The sequence below is a fragment of the Lepidochelys kempii genome, chromosome 3 (assembly GCF_965140265.1).
Source record: "Lepidochelys kempii isolate rLepKem1 chromosome 3, rLepKem1.hap2, whole genome shotgun sequence".
Taxonomy (NCBI): Eukaryota; Metazoa; Chordata; order Testudines; family Cheloniidae; genus Lepidochelys; species Lepidochelys kempii.
The window spans coordinates 139,104,771-139,130,308 of NC_133258.1; the positions used below are offsets into that span (position 1 = coordinate 139,104,771).

Genomic DNA, 25,538 nt, shown 5'->3' on the forward strand with positions numbered 1-25,538 from the left:
GGATATGAGAATTAACATTAAGGGCACTGATCGCCTGTTGTAGTGCATTACATCTGAACGATAATATTGACCTCCTCTCTGTGCTTGCTGAACCTCTCAGCGGGGCCAAGGTTAGTACCATTTTTCCAAGTATGCAGGACACTTCAATGCCGTGGTCATCTTCACTTTACTAAGAGTTCTAAGTTACAGAACAGCTCTGAGATAGAAAAAGAATTAAAGGAATTATTAGTAGGACATGGCAAAGATTTGCAACTGTTTAAACAGAACATGAGGGACATAATTGTAGCTCATTCTAAACTAACACTACACCCAGTGGAAATATGAGAGAATGAATACTCTCAATCTAACTTTTGCTTGATGGAAAGGGAAAGAATTTAATTCCACTAAATGCCAGACAGAGAAGTCTTATCATAAAAGTGCCAGATGCGCCATTTCATAACTTCAAAAGACTCATTTAGAGATAAGAGGTCTCAGAAAACTGAGAGACTGATAATAGCTTTCTTTTCACTCCATGCAGTTCTATAAAGATCAGATGCAACTGTCATTAACAGAAATGAAAATGAACAGATTCTGTCTCAGCTATCCATGCCATGGTGGCTCCATCATAATAAGGTTATTGGAAAACTGGAAACAAATGTGGCCACCACAATATATTTTAAATACTGCACACAAATACACTCTTTATATTAAGAAAAGGAGTACTTGTGGCACCTTAGAGACTAACCAATTTATTTGAGCATAAGCTTTCGTGAGCTACAGCTCACTTCATCGGACGCATACAGTGGAAAATACAGTGGGGAGATTTATATACACAGAGAACATGAAACAATGGGTGTTACCATACACACTGTAACAAGAGTGTAAACAACGTCATTCACTCCTAAAAATATTCTTGGCAAAAATGCCTTCTTAATATTTAATGTAATATTAAATTTCTACTTATTTGTGTAATCAAAATTATGCTAACCTATAGTGTGTAATATAAATAGTTTTCAGAGTAACAGCCGTGTTAGTCTGTATTCACAAAAAGAAAAGGAGTACTTGTGACACCTTAGAGACTAACCAATTTATTTGAGCATAAGCTTTCGTGAGCTACAGCTCACTTCATCAGATGCATACTGTGGAAAGTGTAGAAGATCTTTTTATATACACACAAAGCATGAAAAAATACCTCCTCCCACCCCACTCTCCTGCTGGTAATAGCTTATCTAAAGTGATCACTCTTCTCACAATGTGTATGATAATCAAGTTGGGCCATTTCCAGCACAAATCCAGGTTTTCTCACCCTACCCTCCCCCCCCCACACACAAACCCACTCTCCTGCTGGTAATAGTTTTCTTTGACAGGGTAACAAGCCTTGTGGATTGGGGGGAAGTGGTAGATGTGGTATATCTTGACTTTAGTAAAGCTTTTGATACTGTCTCACACGATCGTCTCATAAACAAACTAGGGAAATGCAGCCTAGATTGTGCTATTATAAGGTGGGTGCATAACCGGTTGGAAAACCATTCCTAGAGAGTAGTTATCAGTGGTTCATAGTCAAGCTGGAACGGCATAACGAGTGGGGTCATGCAGGGATCAATTCTAGGTCTGGTTCTGTTCAATATCTTCATCAATGTTTAGATAATGGCATAGAGAGTACACTTTAAAGTTTGCAGATGACCAAACTGGGAGGAGTTGCAAATGTTTTGGAGGATAGAATTAAAATTCGAAAGAATCTGGACAAACTGGAGAAATAGTCTCAAGTAAATAGGATGAAATTCAATAAGAGCAAATACAAAGTACTCCACTTAGGAAGGAACAATCAGTGCACACAAGCAAAATGGGAAATGACTGTCTAGGAAGGATTACTGCAGAAAGGGAACTGGGGGTCATAGTGGATCACAAGCTAAATATGACTCAACAGTGTAACACTGTTGCAAAAAAAAGCAAACATCATTCTGGGATGTATTAGCCAGGAATGTTGTAAGCAAGACACAAGAAGTAATTCTTCTGCTCTACTCTGCACTGATTAGGCCTCAACTGGAGTATTGCATCCAGTTCTGGGTGCCACATTTCAGGAAAGATGTGGACAAATTAGATAAAGTCCAGAGAAGAGCAACAAAAATGATTAAAGATCTAGAAAACATGACCTGTGAGGGAAGATTGAAAAAATTGGTTTTGTTTAGTCTGGAGAAGAGAAGACTGACAGAGGACATGATTACAGTTTTCAAATACGTAAAAGATTGTTACAAGGAGGAGGAGGGAGATAAATTGTTCTTGTTAATCTCTGAGGATAGGACAAGAAGTAATGAGCTTAAATTGCAGCAAGGGTGGTTTAGGTTGGACATTAAGGAAAAACTTCCTAATTGTCAGTTAACCACTAGAATAAATTGCCTAGCGAGGCTGTGGAATCTCCACCACTGGAGATTTAAGAGCAGGTTAGACAAACACCTATCAGGGATTTCAGCGTTTCTCAAACTGGGGTCCGTGAGGATACTTTAGGAGGTCTGCGGGCCCCACTGATCAACTCCTCCCACTTCCTCCCAGCATCTCCTGTACGCCTGGGAACAGCTGTTCAGTGGCGTGCAGGAGGCGCTGGAAGGGAGGGGGAGAAATGGGGGGTGGGGCAGAATCATGGCTGGCCATGCTGATTCAACTCCACCTCTCCCTCCCAGTGCCTACTGCATGCTGGGGAACAGCTGTTCAGTGGCATGTAGGAGACGCTGGGAGGGAGGAGGAGCAGCGGGGACGGGGTGCACTTGGGGGAGGAGCAGAAAGAGGAGGTGAAGAGGAGGAGCAGAGGTGGAGCAGGGGCAGGAAGGGGTGGAGACTTGGGGGAAGGCGTGGAGTGGGGGTGGGGCCTGGGGCTAAACAGGAGCCTTGGGGGGGGGGGTCCGCAAAAATTTTTAAATCAAAATGTGGGTCCTTGGGTTGCTAAAGTTTGAGAACCTTTGTGAAAAGTTTGAGAAAAGATAATACTTAGTCCTGCCATGAGATGACCCCTTGAAGTCTCTTCTAGTTCTACAATTCTATGATTTAGAAACTATATAAGACAACGAGTGAAGAAACCATCCTGATTGAGATAAAATTGATACCAGTGATCAAGAATTACTTGAAATTAGCATAAGAAGAACTGGATTCAAAGAGTGCAGTAGTACAAGGTGTTAGATATCAAGAAAGCAAACTTTGGGGTGGTAGGGGCTTTGTCTACATTCAATTTTTGTTCCATTGTAAATATATCAGCTTAGAAATGAATTTATCAAGACAGTTACAGAGATTTACCTATACTAATCCCTAAACCAATATAATTAAATTGGTACAAAAGCTGGGCGTACAATGGTCCTATAAATCCTAAAAAGAAATGTGCAATAGAATGTAGTTTTAGAATCTATTAGTGTGAAGAAGCGTGGAAAACTTTGAAAGATACCATAATTAGAGTATAACAGGCTACAATTCCTCTCAAAAAAGAATAGAAGAAACTGTTAAAGCGGTGAAGTTAAAAGAAAGAACATTTAACTGGAAATAGAAAAAGGGGGAGGCAACTGAACAAGAATACATGGTCAGTAAAGGTTTGAAAAGAACAGATAATGGCACAAAGAACTGCAGAATGGGTACTTCTTACCCAAAGAGGATAATAGGAATAAGAAGGGATTTTACAGAAATAGCAGGTGAAAAAAAATACTAGAGAAAAAGTAACAACAGGGGGTCAATAATAAGGCCCTGCTTCAGCAAAGCTCTTGAGAACAAGTTTAAAGTTAAGCACAACCTTAATTGCTTTGCTGAATCAAGGCCTAAAGTAAAGAGGGGGGAAGATAAAATCATTGATGATTCTAACATGGTAATGATTGTGTACTAGTTTTTTAAAAAAATGTTTGACACCAAAAATAAAGAAGAGATTTATTTAAAAATTGATAAAAACTCAGGTAAGGAAATACTATTACAATTTGCAATAACGTACATCAGTGCATCCAGATGACAAACTAAGTTAAGAGAAACATCCTTGGGGATTAAGAGATTTAGCAAATGAATTTATCATAATAATGACACTCATCTTTGAAATGTTGAGAACAGCAAAAACATGGGGGGAAAGAAAAAGCAAACATAGTACCAGTTTTCAAATCGGGAAAGAAGAATGATCCTGGCAATTACTGAATTTACTCCCTAGAAAAGTAATGGAGCAAATGAGAGAAAATATCTATAAGTATCTGGAAAAGAACAGAATCTTTAGCAATAAGTAGAATGGCTTTGTTATGAAGTCCACATTGTGCCCGACAAACACTGATAGCTTATTTTGACAGAATGGTCAAATTAGTAGAATGCAACAGACGTAATGTGTCTCCATTTGAGCAATGCATTTAATAGTTACTTGGTATAGGAACAATCTCAAATGAGCTGAAAGCTGCTGCAGGACTACATGCAAGGGATAGTGAGAAACGGCATGTATAGAGATGGGGAAGTGAATGGTGTGATGTCATGGTGACTCATGATTGAACTGGATTTACAGAGACAGTCTCATGTATTGCAAGGCTCCTTCACATTGCTCCCGCATTACTCAGAGGCCTTGAAATGGGCATGTGTAAATAAGGCCCTAAAATACAGTGACAGGGAGGTATACAGTAAGGGCCCTTTACATGACAACCAGGGTCACAGTATTAGCCACTCTTAATAATCTTGTAAAAAAGTATAAATAACACATTAATGACATTTGTAAAAGTGAAATATGAGTGCTGACAAGCAGAAATTGGCAAGATTGGGTAGTATTACATATGCCTCTGAGGCTAGATAATACAAAGGGACCTCTGGAGAGGTTAGATAACATGGGCAAAAGTAAAATGAGATTACATTTGGAGAGCACATACATCTGATGAAAAATAATCTATAACACAGATATTCAATTGATTGGAAAAATATGAGACGCAGTGATGCTGAAAGAGATCTAAGGATCATAGTGAACAGCTATTTAGACTTGAAATCACTGATATGGGAAAATGTTGGCCCTCAGATATTCACACCAAGTTATTAAAGTCACAACTTGCCTTGTGAAACTGGATCTTCAATTGCAAAAAATGTACAATACATTACTGGACTGCAAATATAAATTTATCACCTCATGGGGTTAGGCAATAATTGTTCCTTATAGTCTCTGTATTATTACACAAAGGCTATATTAAAAGAACATTAAGATTACAAAAGACAAGTATTAAAAAATTAGCAAATGTCAGCATTAAGGTTTCCTTTAAAAATAGTATGTAGTCAAGTAATTGACTGTATCAAATACTGTATCATAATACATACACACAAGGGAGCTGAATTTAGGCTGCACAGGCAACCTTAATTCTGGCATTTTCTAATCCTGAATGCTTGATTTTGCAACCTTAAAAATGTTCTTCTACCATATGTTGTATGTAATTTCCTAGGTTTATAAAAAACAAACTGAAAAAGCAAATTCCATACTGTGGCTCTATATTGACACTCACACTGGTCATCAGCAGGGTTGTGATCTTTAGATCCACCACACAGTTCTGCACTTGAACTAGCAGAGTAACTGACAGCAGCAGTAGGTAGTCACCCTGTATACGGACTAGGACTAGAAAGAGATGGGACACCTTGCCAGTGGGTTTCACAGATATTTGCTGTCAGCAGAGAAATGGTGAGACTCAGGAATACTGGGTTCCATTCCAGGCTCCGGAGAGGAGTGTGCTCTGGGGGTAATACTCCTCAATCACCTTCTTCTTCAGCCCTCCAAATTGTTCCTGTCTTCATCCAGTCTCTTTCCCACCAAAGGCTCCTCATCACAGTTCCATTCTCCTCATCGAGTCAGTCCCAGTCTCTACTTCACAGGCTTCTCACCCCAATCCTAGTCTCCTTCCCCCTCAAATACTGGCCTCATCCTTACAATTTGTCAGATGGTTATATCCTGGCCAAATTTAGAATGATGTTATTGGAGGTGGCAAAAGACATATCCCTGACACAAAGGCCACCTCCTGCCAAATTTCAAGTACCTGACCAAAGGAAGAGAATACTAGAGATGTTCAAAGAAAAGGTCACCAGAATTTTTTTTTTAACATGGGAAAAACAATTTATTTTCTCCTAATTTCATTCTCAGAAATGGCTGAACTATTTTGTCTGTATTAAAAAAAAAATCAGCTTGGACTAAGGCAGATACCCAACATGGGAAATGTCAACCAATAAAGTACACATTTGGTAAAGTTATGAGCAACTGAAAACTAGGCCATACAATGGGAAGCTTCGGGGAACTTTAATATATAAATGCACTACCAGCCTCCCCTATAATTTCAGGGAGTTTCTCAGACAAATTTACCACTGCCATGAGTGGCTAGTTTTAGGGTAAGTAGCATTTAGTTTTAGGATAAGAGTTAAAAATGAAGATGAAGCTGAGATTCAGACAAGAATCAAAATGTTGGTGGTAAAGACATTAGCCAAATCACTGAACCTTTACATGTTCATCCATAGCTAATTCACATGGCATACAAAGTATGCCTTCCTGATATAATTTTTTTTCTTGCTCTTTAAGCAAATAGATTAATGCCTATAATCTTTGTCAAGGACAGCAAGAGGAGAAAAATGGCAACAAAGCTCAGTAAACTGTGTAGGATTGATTTCTACTTTCCTCTTTGAAAACACGGATAACAATTCTCCAGAGATGATGTTAAAATGAATCTAACACAATGGTTCATTTAAGACGACACTTGATGCTGATTTCCAAGTGTCCATTTGCAGTCAATTTATTATTTCAACTTTAGACTCTGGCTCCCAAGAGACAAATAATGCTAACAAACCCGTTACAAAATGGCATTACAATTCAGCTATAAATTGGACTAGTTCAGCACCCTTAATTGTTAAATGTTCTGTGCTGCACTTATCTCCTCCATGTTAAGTACCCTGTACTGACATGCAACATAAGCATATTCCTGTGTCTGGTCTCTTGGTCTGCAGGAAGGCAAGAGATGGGAAGAGTGAAGATTCAGGAATTATTGCCCCGATGATAATAAAAGGTGGATTTCTGCTCAACAGTGGGAGGCTATGGAATGAAAGGATGGTCGTGTGGCCTCTGGCTAGTAACTCAATCTACAAGATGCATTTATTCACTCAGGCTGCTGTGGAGGGTGCACAAGGTCTGCATAGGGAGAAGGAATCATGAGTTTGGTGCTGCTGTATAAAAATGTATGTGTTCATAACTTGTGTTGGGGTGCCTACCCCTTTAAATAGGTGTCCCTTTTTATTATTATAGAATCCAAAGACAAAGTAATTTTTCGGAGTTTCAGTTCCACACCTATAAAATAGGAGTAAACAATACTTTCCCACCTCATGGGGGTGTTATGAGGATAAATTAATAAATATTGGTGAGGTGCTCAGATACTACACGAATTAATTAGGTAGGTAGATAAATAGAAATTCCAACACGGGAATGTATGCATGTGACTTCAAAAGAGTTCTTTTTACTCAGAGACAGAAGTACAATATGTGCAGATACAATCATAGTAAGTTACATTTTTAATGGAATAACTACATTAAGTACCCTAAATAGTCACAACGATTCTTGTATTCATTACCATATTTCACTCTTATTGATTTGTACTATGCACAGGTTTGAGGCAGAATAAGAATTAAGTCCTCTTGGGCCTATTGGATGGTTAAATTAAAAAAAAATCCATATTTTGCAATCCACATCTTGCAAGGAAAATCCATGTTTGCAAGCAGAAGAGTATAGGTCTCAGATCTACCGCCCTCTAGATTGATACGACAGCTAATTCTTATCATTAACTGCTGCTTCAACAGAAGCATGATGGTTTTTCAGTGAAAATTTCTCCTCAGAACCTATCCTAAGAGGGCAGCAGAAATCATTTTTTAAAGTCACTGACAGATACAACCCCAAATCTCTCCCAAAACAGAGTTAAATCAGAACTTTACTACCAAATCTGTAGTAAGACACAAGGTGGGTGAGGTAATATCTTTGATTTCTGTTGGTGAAAGAGACAAGCTTTCAAGCTTATCCTGGATATTCTCTCTAATATCCTGACACCAACACAGCTACAACAACACTGCAAACAATATTTATATTAGTGGGAAAGAGTACTGCGGCACCTTATAGACTAGCAAACGTATTGGAGCATAAGCTTTTGTGGGTGAATACCCACTTCTTCAGATGCATGTCTGAAGAAGTGAGTATTCACCCACGAAAGCTTATGCTCCAATACGTCTGTTAGTCTATAAGGTGCCACAGGACTCTTTGCTGCTTTTACAGATCCAGACTAACACGGCTACACCTCTGATACTTAACATTTATATTGTAAACCAAGGTCTGAGGGCCAAAGTCCATTCTCATTTGCACTGGTGTTAATGAGAAGTAATTCCACTGAGTTCAGTTGAGTTGATCCAGTTTTATACCTGACGTAACTATGAGCACAATTTACACCTTAATCCGTAGTGTCCATCAGGCAGAGATAAGGAGAGCAAACCCGACATTAGCCTCCAGAGTGCACACAAAGTAACCTGTATGTGCTCTCTGTGGAAGCACAGTATAGATCTACTGTATCTGTAACTCCACTGCTACACCAGTAAAATCAACTGTTCCATATGCATGTGTGTTATGCAGCGTATGAGCCTGAACAGGTACAAATTCCAATACGTAAGAAGCTCTGAACAAACATTACATATAACTAAGTAGGATGGTAAGACAGGACAATCCAGTGCAATTTGAACCTTAATGTTTTTATTGCTCTTTAGTTTTTATTTGACGTAATGAGATTTGATGCACTCAAATCATTTATCTTGTTCTGGAACATTCAGCTGTATGGGAAAACATCACCGACCTAGAAAGCTACTGACTCAGGTTGGATATTTAGTTTGGGAGAGAAGGCAATTACTATGCTTGATGGTTCATATGGACCACATGCCCTTAGAAAGCAGACACCTTTCAATTGATCCTTTGATTTGTTGGAAGGGGTGGAAGAGGCTAATTAAATCAGTCACCCTGCATACCTTAAAGTGTTGTGATGCTGCAGAAACCATATAGATGCTGCTCAAAGGTATGATGAGTTTTCAACTGCAGAATCATAGAATCATAGAATCATAGAATATCAGGGTTGGAAGGGACCCCAGAAGGTCATCTAGTCCAACCCCCTGCTCAAAGCAGGACCAATTCCCAGTTAAATCATCCCAGCCAGGGCTTTGTCAAGCCTGACCTTAAAAACCTCTAAGGAAGGAGATTCTACCACCTCCCTAGGTAACGCATTCCAGTGTTTCACCACCCTCTTAGTGAAAAAGTTTTTCCTAATATCCAATCTAAACCTCCCCCACTGCAACTTGAGACCATTACTCCTCGTTCTGTCATCTGCTACCATTGAGAACAGTCTAGAGCCATCCTCTTTGGAACCCCCTTTCAGGTAGTTGAAAGCAGCTATCAAATCCCCCCTCATTCTTCTCTTCTGCAGGCTAAACAATCCCAGCTCCCTCAGCCTCTCCTCATAACTCATGTGTTCCAGTCCCCTAATCATTTTTGTTGCCCTTCGCTGGACTCTCTCCAATTTATCCACATCCTTCTTGAAGTGTGGGGCCCAAAACTGGACACAGTACTCCAGATGAGGCCTCACCAATGTCGAATAGAGGGGAACGATCACGTCCCTCGATCTGCTCGCTATGCCCCTACTTATACATCCCAAAATGCCACTGGCCTTCTTGGCAACAAGGGCACACTGCTGACTCATATCCAGCTTCTCGTCCACTGTCACCCCTAGGTCCTTTTCTGCAGAACTGCTGCCTAGCCATTCGGTCCCTAGTCTGTAGCTGTGCATTGGGTTCTTCCGTCCTAAGTGCAGGACCCTGCACTTATCCTTATTGAACCTCATCAGATTCCTTTTGGCCCAATCTTCCAATTGGTCTAGGTCCTTCTGTATCCTATGAATAGAAGTCCCACTTAACCCACTCCACATAGTCATGTCTCTGCAGGTCTGTGGGATGTGCCGGTGTGGGAAGGGGGCTGCTTTTGGCAGGCCTCTCCATTCTAACATGAGCAGATTTCCCAATTAAATCCTATGCAGGAGACAATACTAGCCAATATCAGCATTATCTCACCTATATATCCAGGAGATAAAATGCAGGTGGCAGGGAAAGGGGATCGAGTCCCTGACCGGCACTACCCTGGGATCTATGTAGGTAACCAGGTATCCTAGTCTCATCCCCTGGCTCCTCCACAAATCTCCAGAGCCTTCTCCTTAAGGGAAGCATGCAGAGAAATTAACGTCACAGAGTTTTCTGCTTATTTCTCCACCACCACCACCACGTAGGTTTTCCCTGAAAGGGGAGAATGCAATCCTAAAACAACAATGAGTCCCTTTAAGAGTAGTCCTTATTAACTATGGCTGGAAGTTTTAAAGGATCCTAAGGGTGTTAGATGACCAAGTCTCACTGAAAGTCAATGGGAGTTAGACATCTGATTCCCTGAGACCCCACAGAAATCCCAGTCTATATTTCTTAACTTTCCTAAATGAGATCAGACAAATATTTTTAATCAAGAGAAAATTTCTGCTGCATGTCTTTGCTCTGTATAAATGCTGGACTTTCTGACAACATCCTATTTAATAGGATGGCAAACTCTCCATATGTCTCTAGAAAGCACATGGTAAGATGAACAGTCAGGGAATGAGTTTGAAACACAGACCCACATAAATCTGGCTCCAGCCAGGCCATTAAAAAACAAACAAACCAAAAACACAAATATAATCTGAGTTTTCACAGGAACTTGGATTACTTCACTATGATTAGTTTGATCAAACAGGGGATTGTGGTGTCTGTGATGGAAGTCACTGACCATGTCACTTTGACACCTTCAGCTATACTGAGTGACCGATATGCTCCTTTTCTATGTCCATTGTTTTGACTGTTATTCGAGGCTCACATTTGGCAGGTCCCGCATAGTTAAAACAATATAATTTACTATGTAACTATTTTATAGTATAATAGATGCGCTATGAACAGATCTGAATTATTTTGCTTATGACAGATGAATAACTTGTCCTATTGCTTTATACTACATACAGAAATGATAAACATGAACAGTTGAGAAAAATATTCAGTTTCCTTACCTCATTTAGAATAGCTCAACAAAGTTACCCTTTCTGACGCAGTTCATATAATCTCTCCAATCAATATTAGTCAAAAAGCTAATCCTTTGTTCATTCCAAAGAAGATTCCGGAAAGATGCCCATTTCTGTTTGCTCCTGAATTCTTTCCTTGTGTTTTCTTAGAATACACAACAGGTGGGATCCAAAAGAGTAGAGGGCCAGATCCTTGACCCAGACACATCCTTTTTTTCACATTCCACGTCTCACAGGATTTGTCTAGGCTCCCATTTGTTTATGGGCATGCTGGTAGCATGGCCAGCACACTTTACACGTCAGTAATCCCAAGCAGTGTAACAGCCCATAGGGAGCTGTTCCCAGCTGGCATAATTTACAACAGCCCCAAGGCTGGAATTTTCACTGGGTCACCAAAAGATAGATCTACAACCTAGGAATTAAGTCTCTAGCAAGGTTTCTACCACAAACTTGTGATGCACTATAATTGTTTTTTAAAAAAAGGTTACAAACATTTTTTTATCATGGCAAAAGTATATTCACTCCACGCTTGTTTCTCAAGTGGCTGAGTTATTTTTGTTCAAACACTCAACCCCTTAGATCAAAACAAGCCTGGAAAATTTCAGCACGAACTGTCTAGTCAATCTTACGTACCAATATTGTTACACACTATGCCCATAATTAGTAACATATTTCCAAAGCTCTCGTATATTTAGAAAGCAAGTTATTTTATTGTAACTCATCTATGGCCATCTAGGACTTTGTAGTTTAAACCAGTGATTCTCAAACTTTTTTTTTCATGGAACACTTGAGGCTGAGGCTGGGAAGGAGGGCCATTTCTCCCCAGCAGCCGCAGCCCTGGAGTTGGGGAAAGTCACCGCTTTCTCTGGCTGCCGCAGCACTGCACATCCCAAATTCCCCCCAACCCCACTTCTCACCCCACTGCCCCCTCCCATCTACCCTCTATTCCCCCCAAGGGCACCACCTCACCTTACATGTGCGTCTTCTCCAGGGTCCAGGCATCTAATTAGTGTAGTCATGCCTGTGCGGCTCCACTAATTAGGTGGGTGGCCCTTCATTCTTTCATGTGCGGCTGCCCAGGCATGTACGTTAAAGGGAACTATCCACGGACCACAGTTTGAGAACCTCTGGTTTAAACCATGCTGCATATCCTGGTTACCTGTAGCTCCAGGATGACACTGGGGATAAATTCAGACTACCTAGCTCCAAAAGCACAGTCCCCTATCTCTTGAGCTGAAGGACAGTCTATATTAGCTTTTAAAAAGTACAAGACCAATGGCACACAGCTGAGCAATTCTGGTTCCACCAATAGAAGGCAAAGGTACACAATCAATATTGGCATTTTTGCTATTCTTGACACACAGGAATTTGCATGTAAAACTCCCATGAACACAGAAAAAATGTTACTACCTTTTTATGATTCCAACAGACAACTACTGAAAAAAAGGTGCATTAACAGGTGGACTATAAAAACTGTTTACTACAGAAATCTTCAGAAGACAGACTGGCTTTGTAAATAGCATGTTGCTTCTTCAAAACAATTTTGAAAAAGAGTCTCTCTCAAAATTAGGGAATTCACAGCACTGATATACTGATGAAGAGGTGCTTATTTATAAGCTTTGTATTGTTTGGCTCTAACACACATACAAACTCTGGGTTTCATGCTACAACTTCTCTGTGCATGTAACTTCCGCTGAAATCGTCAGGAACTCCACACATTGAATTTTTTCAGGATCAGACTCACTATATGGGAAAGAACTTCCCAATTTCAGTCTTACTGTATCTAGTTTGCAGACTTGAACAACGAACAAAATTGATTCATGCTCGAAATGTTACAGAGGAGCTTCCATTATGGATAAACTCTAAAAGAAAATCCCAGTGGGTGATCTTCCAACTTTTTATGAATGGGCCTGTACCTGCACTCTTTCCTCAGTCAAATTCATCACTGAAATCAGCGGGAGTTTTATCTGAGTAAGGACTGCAGGCTTGATGCAATGTAAAGCCAAGATTTCCAGTATGATTTAATTTGCTTGTGGTTTAATGCCTCCTCTTCTAGGAGGAATTGCTGCCCTTAAGTGACTGTTAATGGCAGGTTTCACTGTGCAAAGAAGTATGACTTACAGCAAGACAGCCACTCTTCCATATAGGCAAAATAGCCACCTATTTATTCTTACCTCAAATAAAGTTATATATTTAAAAATAATAAGCAAGTTACATTTTTCTACTATATTTTTCTTTGGTGTAGATTTACATTAAAAGTATAAAGTATATCTGGTTTTTCATTCATCAATAAAATTACCTGTCCCAATGACCTCCAGTCTAAGCTGGCACTTCCAATGTATACATGCTGTTTATCAACAATCCAGAATGATGATTGAAGGCGACCTTCATTATAAGCAGTCATATTCATATACAACACTTCTGCACCTAGGAGTTCAAAAAGGACACAACAATTAATCATTGTCCAAAAGAATGGAAAGTACATGCAACAAGCAACAAAGAGGAAACAGTTAAGGATTCCAGTAACCAAACTATTGGCTGACATCAGTTAGACATATCGTAGCTTTTAAAGCAGTCTGCAAATTTTATTTTAAACAGCGTTACTGCCCTATTCTTTTAGACCTGCTCCTGTGCTTATCGATGAGTTCAGTGAGCGTATGCTCAACCTACCAAATGTCCCAAATAAACAAGAGCAGGTGGCATCTCAACACATTACTATTGTTTACCTATTTTGTCTCCTTTTATAGATCCATAGAGTTCCGACAGTGCATAATTACCAGTTCCTGCTCCATGCAGCACACAGACGTACTCTATTGGAGACATGACATTGCACATACCCTAAAGAGTATGTGCGGGGGGGGGGGAGGGGGGGGCGGAGGGAAAGAGACTGATCATTGGGCTTCCTTATATCATGTTGCTTTTCCAATACTGTCCTTGCAAAAACAGTTTAAGTTTTAAAGTTTCATGTCTCAAATCATACAGGTTATGAATTATAATATTAACATTTTTTAAAGTGCACAACAAAACCCACTCATTAATATTACATCCCCAAGCTAAAAACCCTTGTTATTATTTTTGTTTCTGTACCAACTTAGAAGTATGTGGACCTTTGCAAAATGTGTAAGAGTTAGTGGAAAAAGCTTGTCCCATGTATGAAAAATGCATTTCTAAAGAAGATAAGCCGATAAACCCAATAAGGAACACTTAGAAAAAAGCAACTTAAAAACTTCCAACCGCAATCTGAAAAAAAACTAAAGAATCAATATACTTTTGACAAACGGCTGGCTAAATGTCACCCTAAATTCAGGAAACTGAAGAAGGCTCTTGGGTTTATAGAATCTTTTTACAAATTGCCCGTCAAATTTCAGTTTAATCTGCTAATGCCAAATACAGTGAAATATCTCAGTGACATCATTTGCCCCATTGTTATGTTCTGTGGAGGTTGCAGAGGAAGGCAATCTTCTTCCTCACTTTAACACACAAATACACACACCCAAGCATGGAAGGCCCTGGACACCAAAGAAGCTATGTGTGTGCATGTAGAATGAAAGGCAGGACCCCTGAAACCTGTATAGATATGAAGTAGTTCAGTCTAGATCCACTGGTCATTCCTCGTATATAGGGATGTGTACCCACACACACAGCATGCGACTGCAGCCTGAGGAGTTACAAAGGTTACGGTAGGTAGACACAGAGACTTAGGGCTAGTCTACACGGGCAGCGCTTTAACGTGGTTTGTGCGGTTGCAGCGCAGTGCCGGGAGAGAGTTCTCCCAGCGCTCTAAAAAAACCCCAAAACCCTCCACAAGGGGTGTAGCTTCCAGGGCTGGTGCACAGTCAACACTAGTGCTCTACAGCACTGAAACTTGCTGTGCTCCAGGGGGGTGTTTTTTCACACCCCAAGCAAGAAAGTTGCAGTGCTTTAAATTGCCAATGGAGACAAGCCCTTAGGATGGCAGTAGTGCAGGTTTTCTTAGTAGAGAATGCCTGCCCTAGGCCACGTTCTTGGGTTTTCAGTACTACCCAAAACAATCAAAAATCATGACTCAGGCCCCCCAAAATCATGATTGTTTTCAAATAGAGAGCAAGATAGCAAGTGCGAAAAATCAGGACTGGAGGGGAGGGGGAAGAGATAATAGAGTCCTATGTAAGACAAAGTCCCTAATGTCAGGGCATCTGGTCATCCTAGTTTCAAATCATGAGATATTTTTAAAATAATAAATATTGAGTTAATTTCATTTAACTTCTGGTTTCTGACCCTTTCACATTTTTAAACTTCTGTGCATCAGGGTTAGAAATTTATTTTTTGGAATGACAGTTGTATTTCTCACCTAATTAAATGATTCAAGGAGCTGAGAGATCAAGAAAGACACCAAATATGACAAAACTCATGATAAAGTCACAAGAGTTGGCCACACTGGGCTTTGAGCAGTTTATGGGATTTGGCTCTCTAACCAGAATTGCATTTTGTGCAACCTGGATGTCATCTGTGAATATTCCAGGCATGTCATCTTTCATTCTCATCTATGCTTGGAAGCAGTTATTTTCTGAGCACTTTATACATCCGAATAAGAGCTACAACGTGTGCTGACTTTCAGTATGTGCCTTAACAAGTAGAATTAATTCTGTGTATAAATCAGAGGGCAAACAAAAAGCAATAGAGCAGGTGTTAAATTGTTTCTGGCAAAACAAAACAAAAACAATAACTTTCTTATATCTGAAATAGAGATTCACAATCAATTAGATAAGAGTAACACACCACTGCAAAGTGGTAAAAGTTTAGGAATTATTCATTATAAATAGAGTTCTCATCTAATCAACTTTAACATAAGCAATTTAGAGTGAATCAGATTTTCTTAGCATATATCCAATTTCCCACATTAAGCAGCAGCGTAAATTGCTTGGCACCCACACCAAGTAGGTTATAAATGAAATGCTGTTTGAGCTGGAGGAGGAAACACTGGTCTGAAGCAGCTACTTCTTCACAAATGAATTGTTTTCTCAGATTTGCTTGAAAAAAATATTCAATCTTGAGCAGAAACTTTGCATGCCATGTGTACAACAGGAAATATCTTACCAGCTGTGCTAAACTCTATAAAATATTAGAGCTCTGTAATGATCTGAGTCAAAACCCTGGATCTGAATCCCCGTGAATTTTGGAAGAAGATTGGATGACACGAGCCCATCTCTTTAAAATATCATTTTTAATTGCAATCGCTGACTCATCAATGAATGCAGTGGTATAAGACAGGCTGTGATAATACATCCTATTAAAAAACTGTAACCCACATTTTGCCAAGGAGTCTTTCAACTGAAAACAGCCAACTCATAATCAGAGCAGACAGTATCTCCAAGATGTAAAAAAAAAAAAAAAAAAGGTCATCTGTTGAAAGCATCTATCATCATCAGCTGCTACAAGGACTACTAATGAGACCCTAATTTTTGATGAAAGGAAACATTCATCAGTACTGATAATCGCTTGTTCTCTACAAGCCCTTGAGATGTTCTCTCAAAGTAGGCTTATCAGATCTTCAAAAACATCCATCATCCCCAGCACAGTCCGTGTCCCCTGAGAAAATTAAATTGGACTGATTGATATGGGTAGCCATGATAGATCTCAGTATTGTACCTCAGGCTCTGTTATCAAAACTGAAAAGGAGTACTTGTGGCACCTTAGAGACTAACCAATTTATTTGAGCATAAGCTTTCATGAGCTACAGCTCATTTCATCGGATGCATCCGATGAAGTGAGCTGTAGCTCACGAAAGCTTATGCTCAAATAAATTGGTTAGTCTAAGTGAGCTGTAGCTCCCCAAAGCTTATGCTCAAATAAATTGGTTAGTCTCTAAGGTGCCACAAGTACTCCTTTTCTTTTTGCCAATACAGACTAACACGGCTGCTACTCTGAAACTTATCAAAACTGGTGGGTCTACTAAGTTTAATCAGAAGACAGAATTTGTGGGGTTGACTGCCCATAGAGAATGCTAGATTCTACTAACAGTCAATCATAAAAGCCTTGGTTCACTGAAGATATAGCGCCGTTGTAATGTCAGGGTCACAACTACTTACATACCAGTGCAAGTGCCTAGAGAATTATACAGTGCTGTCACTTAAAAGTATGGTGGATTTGTATATCCCTCAAGATTTTGCATAGTATACTTTTGGCCAGACTGTCCCGCTCTTGAAGAAAAAGCCACTGATGTGAACAAGGTATGTTTGAAACTCTGCAAAGATTTCCTCACATATTTTCCACTACACCATTCCCTCAAGGGGGAGATGTTTTAGACCCTGTAGAGGAGTAAGTGGCGCAGTCTGGTAGCCCAGCAGTGTACACAGGGAAATGATACTCCATCTCTGGAGACCCTGGTTTTCTCTGTCTCATGGCAACCCAGCACCCAGGGTAGCCATTCTGCTATTGGCTTTCCTTCCCTGTCTAATGAGTAGGTAGGAAGTATGGCAGGAAGTAATACGTGGACAAGCATTCATTTCTGAGCTGATTTCCACCAGGAACTCTGTTGGCTCACGGCAGGAGCACTTCTCAGCAAATGGCTGTTTCCCACTTCCACCTCTGGAATAGAATCATAGAATCATAGAATATCAGGGTTGGAAGGGACCTCAGGAGGTCATCTAGTCCAACCCCCTGCTCAAAGCAGGACCAATCCCCAATTAAACCATCCCAGCCAGGGCTTTTTCAAGCCTGACCTTATAAACTTCTAAGGAAGGAGATTCCACCACCTCCCTAGGTAACGCATTCCAGTGTTTCACCACCCTCCTGGTGAAAAAGTTTTTCCTAATATCCAACCTAAACCTCCCCCACTGCAACTTGAGACCATTACTCCTTGTCCTGTCCTCTTCTACCACTGAGAATGGTCTAGAACCATCCTCTCTGGAACCACCTCTCAGATAGTTGAAAGCAGCTATCAAATCCCCCCTCATTCTTCTCTTCTGCAGACTAAACAATCCCAGTTCCCTCAGCCTCTTCTCATAAGACATGTGTTCCAGACCCCTAATCATTTTTGTTGCCCTTCGCTGGACTCTCTCCAATTTACCCACATCCTTCTTGTAGTGTGGGGCCCAAAACTGGACACAGTACTCCAGATGAGGCCTCACCAATGTCGAATAGAGGGGGACGATCACGTCCCTCGATCTGCTCGCTATGCCCCTACTTATACATCCCAAAATGCCATTGGCCTTCTTGGCAACAAGGGCACACTGCTGACTCATATCCAGCTTCTCGTCCACTGTCACCCCTAGGTCCTTTTCCGCAGAACTGCTGCCTAGCCATTCGGTCCCTAGTCTGTAGCTGTGCATTGGGTTCTTCCGTCCTAAGTGCAGGACCCTGCACTTATCCTTATTGAACCGCATCAGATTTCTCATCAATACCTCCTACAAAGTCTACAATGCTGGAAAGTTTGGTCTCTGCATCCGGGAGCAAGCCTCCCAGCCCTGGGTTTGACAGAGGGGGTGGATCATACTATGGCTGCCACTCAAGTTTTGCCTATTTCTGCTGTCATGTGGGGGAGGGGAGTTCATAGTGGCCTCGGCAGGTAATGATGGACACTAATCCCTCCCTCAGTTCTGAGGTAACTTGTGCCATCCAGTAGACCTGATGCTGTGAGAGACAATATTTCCAGAGTACCGGTGGCTATTTCACCACTTTATCTAGGCCAGCAGCCAGCTATAGTCTAAGTTAGCTTCATGCAACTTACTATTAGCTATAAACCATAAGTTCACAATGGAATTCCACACTATTTATACTGATCCGCTCAATCGAGCAAATGCAAACTCTACATCAGAGCTCAGTGGACCAAATCAGATAGGGAGCACTAAGCCATCCCTCCATGGCTCTTACTGCAAGACTTGTGAGTGTTCTAGAATCCCACCATGTTTATGAGAATGCCACTTGGTGACAGTGCAGCATCTTTGAGCCAAGCCATCCCTGTAGTAGATATAGTGCAGTCTTCTATGTCCAGAGGTGCTGGAACAATTTTTATAGTGGGGGTGCTGAGAACCATTGAACCAAACTGCAAGCAGATAGCCTCTTGACAGCAACTGTCAGAGCAGGGCCCTCCTCAGATGAAGAATAGGTAAAGTGTATTGTTGCTTTGAAGCTAATCTTCTATTTCCTATACATACACAGGTAAGTAGTTGTGTTCATTAACATATGGCAATTAATCATTCAAACTATCTAGGCAGTTCATTATGGCACAGACAATTAAGCTGAAGACAATATAAATAATATTAGTTCTGATGGTATTTCACAGCTTTGATCTTTGAGTCAATAGAATACAGTAATGAATCATTAAATGAATCAATAAAAGACAGTAACAGGATTTTAGCAACTACAAGCTAATTAGATCACATTGTTAAACTTCAAATAAGAAAAACGTAAACATAGACAAATAGAATTAGCATATTATCTTGATTCTCTAACAATACAAGCAAACATGTTAAAGATTCGAGTCTATACATTTATTTGAAATTCACATACAAGTAGATTGTTTTGATCCATTTCAGTGCCTCCGGTTAAGTTATTATGGGTCAAACACAAGTTAACCAGTCTGTCAGTGTCACAGTAAGACATTCTGCATCTTTGTATGTTTAGCTTAAGGAAAATTTCAATAGTCCTGTGTACCACAATGCAGGGGAATGGATGAAAGAGAGGAGAGGTATTTGGGGAAAGCAGAAGGTAAGGGGACAGATGCAGCAGCAATGAATGAGCCCAGTGAACCTCAATGCAGAATGCAGAACCTCAGTGTGCAGAATAGTGATGAGAAAAACAACTGGAACCCTCACCACATTAGTACCAATGTGAATCCACTGCCATGTTGCAGAAACAACAAAAATCCTAGCAGAGTAGGTAACTGTCCTGGCACTGACAGAAGAGAGACCACATAGTCTCCTCTCTTTGCTGAACAGAGAAAGACATAAACAAGTAATTTCTATGAAATATCTACTCAGAGAGCAACTTTTCTGAGCCCATACACCTCATCCATCAAATCCCCTGATTTACTGAGCTCAAGAGTAACACTCCTGCAGAACATTACTGGCCTGTTTTAGCACAGTAAACCCCTCCTTGGCACACCCCACTGTTAGGGTTCCCTCAGAGAGTACACTTAGGATTACTAGGGCATGCTGTCTCATCCCCGTTCCAGACTGGTCGGTATCATTGTCCAGTAGCTAATTTCTCCCCACCCCCGCCCACAAAAATGCAATCTCCTCCTTTTGGATTTTCAGTAAATTATTGGCCACTTGCAAGGCTTTATTTAACTTGATGGCCTTTCTGTGTTTGGATGGAGGACCCTGGTATGGGGGAAGAAGGGGGCACACACAGAGCCCCTGACATGCAAGAGACTGGGGAGCCATACAGAGCCTCTGGCAAGGCAGAGATTGGGTGATCCTGCTACAGGGTGGTACGGGAAGCAAGGGGATGCCTGTGGCCCCTGGAATGGAGGGAGAATGGGAGGAATGGGGATGCACACAGGGAGCGTGGCAAGATGGAGGGGATGACACACAGGGAGCTTGTGAGCGGGAACGGAGGGATGCAAGGAGCACTGGTATGTGCAATATGCTTGGCCACCAGTAATGAAGTGTGAAAACCTCTAGTTTTATTTTCAGTTTCTTCTTAACTACCATTTCTACACTGTGCATCTCCCAGCCACCCTTCTGTAACCACTGGCATGATCATAATATTTAGAGCACAGTTCTCCTCTCTGCTTCTTCTGTTCTTTCTCCTGTTCCCTCACTCTGCTGAGCATCATGGTATGTATTTGTGCATCCTCTTATTGTTCCTACAGTAGTTTTTTTCCAAATCTGGATGTTCCCAAACAATTTCCAAATAACGTGACTTTCCAACAGGACTGCCCCCCGTGAACCTAAACAGCAGCCTATTTGTCCATCCCTACAAATGACAGACCTTTGGTGCATATCTATGCCTGTGTATGCTAATTTGGGCAGAAGAACAAAGATCATTCAGAATGACCGCATGGGCAACAACTTTTTAATGTAAACTGATGAAGAATTTTACCAGCACAATGTTCCCTCAGGGGGAAAAAGAAAATGAGTCTCCCATACACTGATTCACTACAGGCAGAGTAACCATCTCATATTGGACACAATCCAGTGACTCAGGCAGAGGATTATATCCCCAGAAATTTTTTAAGTTTCCTTCTTATCTGTTAGTGAAAGATCTGGAGTTGTTCCAGAAGTTCCATTAGTATGACCTGTCAGCACTCAAAGGAGGACAAGTGCAAAAGCGGAGGAATGCCCAACTTGAAAACACAATGTTCTTTTAACTACGACTCTGAATGATGAAATTACAAACTTTTTAAACTACGCCATTTACTACTTTATGGCCTCTTTCAGGAATATTGGATTTTGAATGCAGTTTTAAAAAGTCTTCAATGTTTTGTCTGTTCCCAAGAGGATTAGTAATTCAGATTTAGGTCGAACACAGGACAGATAAAGACTTTTAGAGAAACATCTGACTGCAATGCCTTAGTTAAGAATCAGTTGCCCTTTTCCATAACCCTGTGGGTGACATTGGGGCATGGCCACTAGGTAACTCGAGGGGATGGAAGACCACGAGTGTCGATGAAGCCCCCTCGCACTAGGCCCAGGTGTCCTTGCCCCCCCCCCCCCCCCTTGCCGGGAGGCACTCACAGCAGCTCTGCGTACTAGGCCCAAGTGTCCTTGCCCGCCCGTCCCACCTGGAGGCACTCACAGCAGTTATGCTGAGGATCTGCAACAATATGTTGCAGAGTCAGACTGCCTGAAACTAAGCAAGGCTGAACAGGGCAGATATGGAAGAACAATGCTGAATAAAGCAGCTTTATGTATAGTTTAACAAATGATACAAAAAACAAGGGAACTAGCTGGTATCTGGATTGGCTGGCTATATGGATACTTAGGGCAGCTTGCTATTGGATAAGTATGCTGAAGAAAGGATGTATAAAAGCCTGTGTAACTTTCTGCTCTGGGTGCAGGATTTGAGATCTTATTTTCCCTGTACCTTTTTGCAGCTGCAAATAAACTTTTCTGCTTCTCCACCCCGTTGTGATTATTGGGTGTAGCACACCAGGTAGCGAACCAACTCCAGCTGTTGTTTAGCCTCTTGGCACTGGGTGCCGGCAACAACCCCCTTCCCTTTTAAAAATTGTCTGGGCTGAAACTTGCTATTCTGGGACCATGTAGCATTTATCAACCCACACCCATAAACAAATCACAACAGACAAACAAAAACCCCAGTACATTTGCTCTATCACTGACAATTTTAAAATCACGGCTGGATGGTTTTGTAAAAGATATGCTTTAGGAATTATTTTGGTGAAGTTCTGTGGCCTGAGGTCAGACTAAATGATCACAATGGTCCTTTCTGAACTTGAATCTATGATCCACAGTAGCAAATTTTGCAAAAAGATTTTGAAATTTGAGTGCAACAACAGGATGAAATTTTTGCAAAAATTTGGACCCATATTTCCACTTGCTATATATGTTAGAAAAGACTTGAAGTGAAACATCATAACTTACCCCACCCAAACCTGGGAGAAATTTGAATCTGAAAATTTGACGTTTATGATACCAGTCTACCTTTATGGCTAGATTGTGCAACACAACTATATACTGATACAAAGGGGTAGTCAATTGAAGTCAAAGCCACTAGTCTTATAAGTAAAGGACAGTTAACCCAGGTGCAGGCTGGGGTGGGTAAATTACATGTTATCTCCACCCTTAATTCAATAACCCCAAAACTGTTAACAAAAACAGTATTAAATATCACTAAAGCAAAAAAAAAAAAATTGCAGTAAAATCTAGCATGTTCAAAAATTCAAAATGTCCTGAATGACCAGCTAATGGCCATTCAGAGTAATCTTGAGAATCAAGCTTGGCCCACTGCCCTTATGTATAAGTTGAGGGGTTATGGTAATGCCCTCAAATTAAAAAAACAAAACAAAAAAAACAATGCATCATAATACAAAAAAATAAAGGCCTTGGTGTGTGTGTAATGTACGTATGCCAGTGTAAATAAAGGTCACAAAAAAAGCCCAAAGCTCTCTGCAAAGCCCACAAGCTTGTGACCAAAAATGTCTTTCATGCAAGCCCTGTAACTGCACCTAGTAAACCAGTAGAAGGTCCTGACCAAGGCGGGCTGTCTCTGCATGGCATATCCGGCAAGGGGCCTGCCTGGGTCTAGAATTGTCTAATCCCATCTTTCCTCCCCCTCTCCTCCCTGCCTAAGCCACTAACTGGTCTGACCGTCTCACTAAAAGCAATCAAAGTAAGCAGCGCCGTCTCTCTAAGACTAGCCAACGCTCTTTGCTAAAGGAAGGTGTAAAAGGGTCATGGACATCCTCAATAAACCTTTTCTGTGTATGTAACCCAAAAAGGTGGTGTGGTTATTTTAGCTTTATAAGCCGCTAACTTAGTGGACAGGGCACCCTATACGCTTGGAACTGGGTAAAAATCAGTCCAAGACTACTCCAGCTCCACCAAAGGGCACACCTGCTTATTATATGTATGTGCATTATAGTCCTAAAATTTGTAGGTATTTTAAAAATTAGAATTTTTACAAGCGTAATAATCCATTTAAACAATTCCCACTAAAAGCTACCTTCAATTTAAATAAAATCATACACCTCAAAAAAAGCCACAAAAAACCTCCATAAGTTTCAAGTGCAAAGTCTAAAAACCTCCCAAGCAAAATTAAAACTCAAATGCAAAATTTAAAACAAAATGTAAAGCATCCAAACGCCTCCCTACCCAAACTATTTTGCTAACCCCCTTGACTTCCCAATTAATTAAAGCTAAAATAAAAAAAATTAAAAAATTAAGAAACGGGTTAATTAAAAAAATTAGCTTGTCCTAAAAATACAAAAAAGCTCCTTTGCATTCAAAAATCAAGACAAACCATGCCAAGCACAAAAAAACTGCTTTCAGCACCAGCTAGCTATAAAAAAAATATATAAAAAAATAAAACAAAGGCAAATAAATTGCAAAATTAAAATTACATTTGCAAAGGTTAGCCACCTAGTAAAACCCAACATTCTGCTTTTGCAACCCTAAAGCCGGTGTGGTTTGGGGACACTAAAAAAGCCACATGCAGCTGGCCTGAACTAAAATAGCTCCCAAAAACAAAAGCAAGTTCTAAACTTTTGCAGCGTATCGCTAAACAATCTGTGCACAAAATAACCTCCCGTCCATCTCTCTCCCTCTCTCTCTCTCCTACCCCCAAACCTGGCCAGCCCCAAAAGCCCATGTTTGTAAGTATAAAAAGGTGTCAGGGTTTAAGCATTAACGTTTTTCTTCCCCCAAATAATAAGAAAGTGTTCCCAATATTCTTTGCTATTATTTTATTAATTAATGCTCTAAATTCAGTCACATGGTGTGTTCTCGTCATCTCCGCCCTACAAGCCTGTAATCTTAGCCTAATCAACTAAGGCACAGGCAAATTAATAATAAAAATCTATCACAGTTTTAATAATAAATTAAAAAAAAAACCTGCAAAATGCACACCATCTATCTTTTTGCCCTTAATATTTCACATTTGCTTTATTTAGCACAATTAATATTACATGTTAAAAATTGCAGAATTAAAGGTAAACCCCACTCTCAGCCGCAGTAAGTCTAAAAACCAAAAAGGGGCTTAGCATTCCTCTCTCTACCCCGGTCAATAGTAATAAAGTGCAAATAAATGTACTCCTCGTTGTGAAAGTCCAAAATGGTAAAAAAAAACCCCTCAGAAAGTCTCGCTCCACGCATATAATCTTTAGTGCATGCAACCTTAGCCGTAGCATGCCTAAAATACAAAAAAAAAATTTTTTTAAAAAAATATATATGTACCTAACAGCTAAAGTTAAGCAATTAAAAGCACAAAATATAAATCAAGCAGCAACTCAAACCTACACGCCAAACAAGTTGCAAGCCTTAAAACAAAACTTCCAAGCAAAAAAAGCAAAAAGCACCTGTCTAAAAGCACTGGCTAAGCAAGTACCAGTCAAAAACTTGTCAAAATTTAACCATTTATGCTCAGCATACACCGTAACAGCAATGTATCTGCCATAAAAAAAAAAAAAATTAAAATGCCATTTGGCCGTGCGTTCTGTCCAGGTAACAAGCCTCACAAAAAACCCTCAAATAGCCCTAATAAATAAAAATGTTTAAAAAAACAAACAAACCCCAAAAGGGGTGGGGGCTAATTGAAAAGTTCACCCTCCTTGCTAATTAATAGTAAAACTGGCACCCATAAAACGTTATGTTCAGCAAAAAAAGCAAAATCAGGCCCAAGCAAGCAAGAATAAAAAAATTTCAAAACAGGTTAAAAACTCTAAAAGCATAATAATAAAAAAAATTACAAGCATAAAAAGTGTCAATCCCAAAACAAAAATTAAAATAATAAAATCTAAGTTAATTAAAATGGCATTAAAAATAAGCAAATAATTTA

The 25,538-nt window shown here is 40.3% G+C and overlaps 1 protein-coding gene across 2 annotated transcripts in view; it reads right to left on the minus strand.

Annotated features, from left to right (window-relative positions):
- Positions 1-25,538, minus strand: part of PLD5 (phospholipase D family member 5) — a 237,965-nt gene that overhangs the window by 43,744 nt on the left and 168,683 nt on the right. For both annotated transcript variants that reach the window (XM_073335270.1, XM_073335271.1), the window contains one exon: positions 13,399-13,526. In XM_073335270.1, the coding sequence (XP_073191371.1) occupies positions 13,399-13,526 (128 nt within the window). The remainder of the gene's footprint in view (positions 1-13,398; positions 13,527-25,538) is intronic.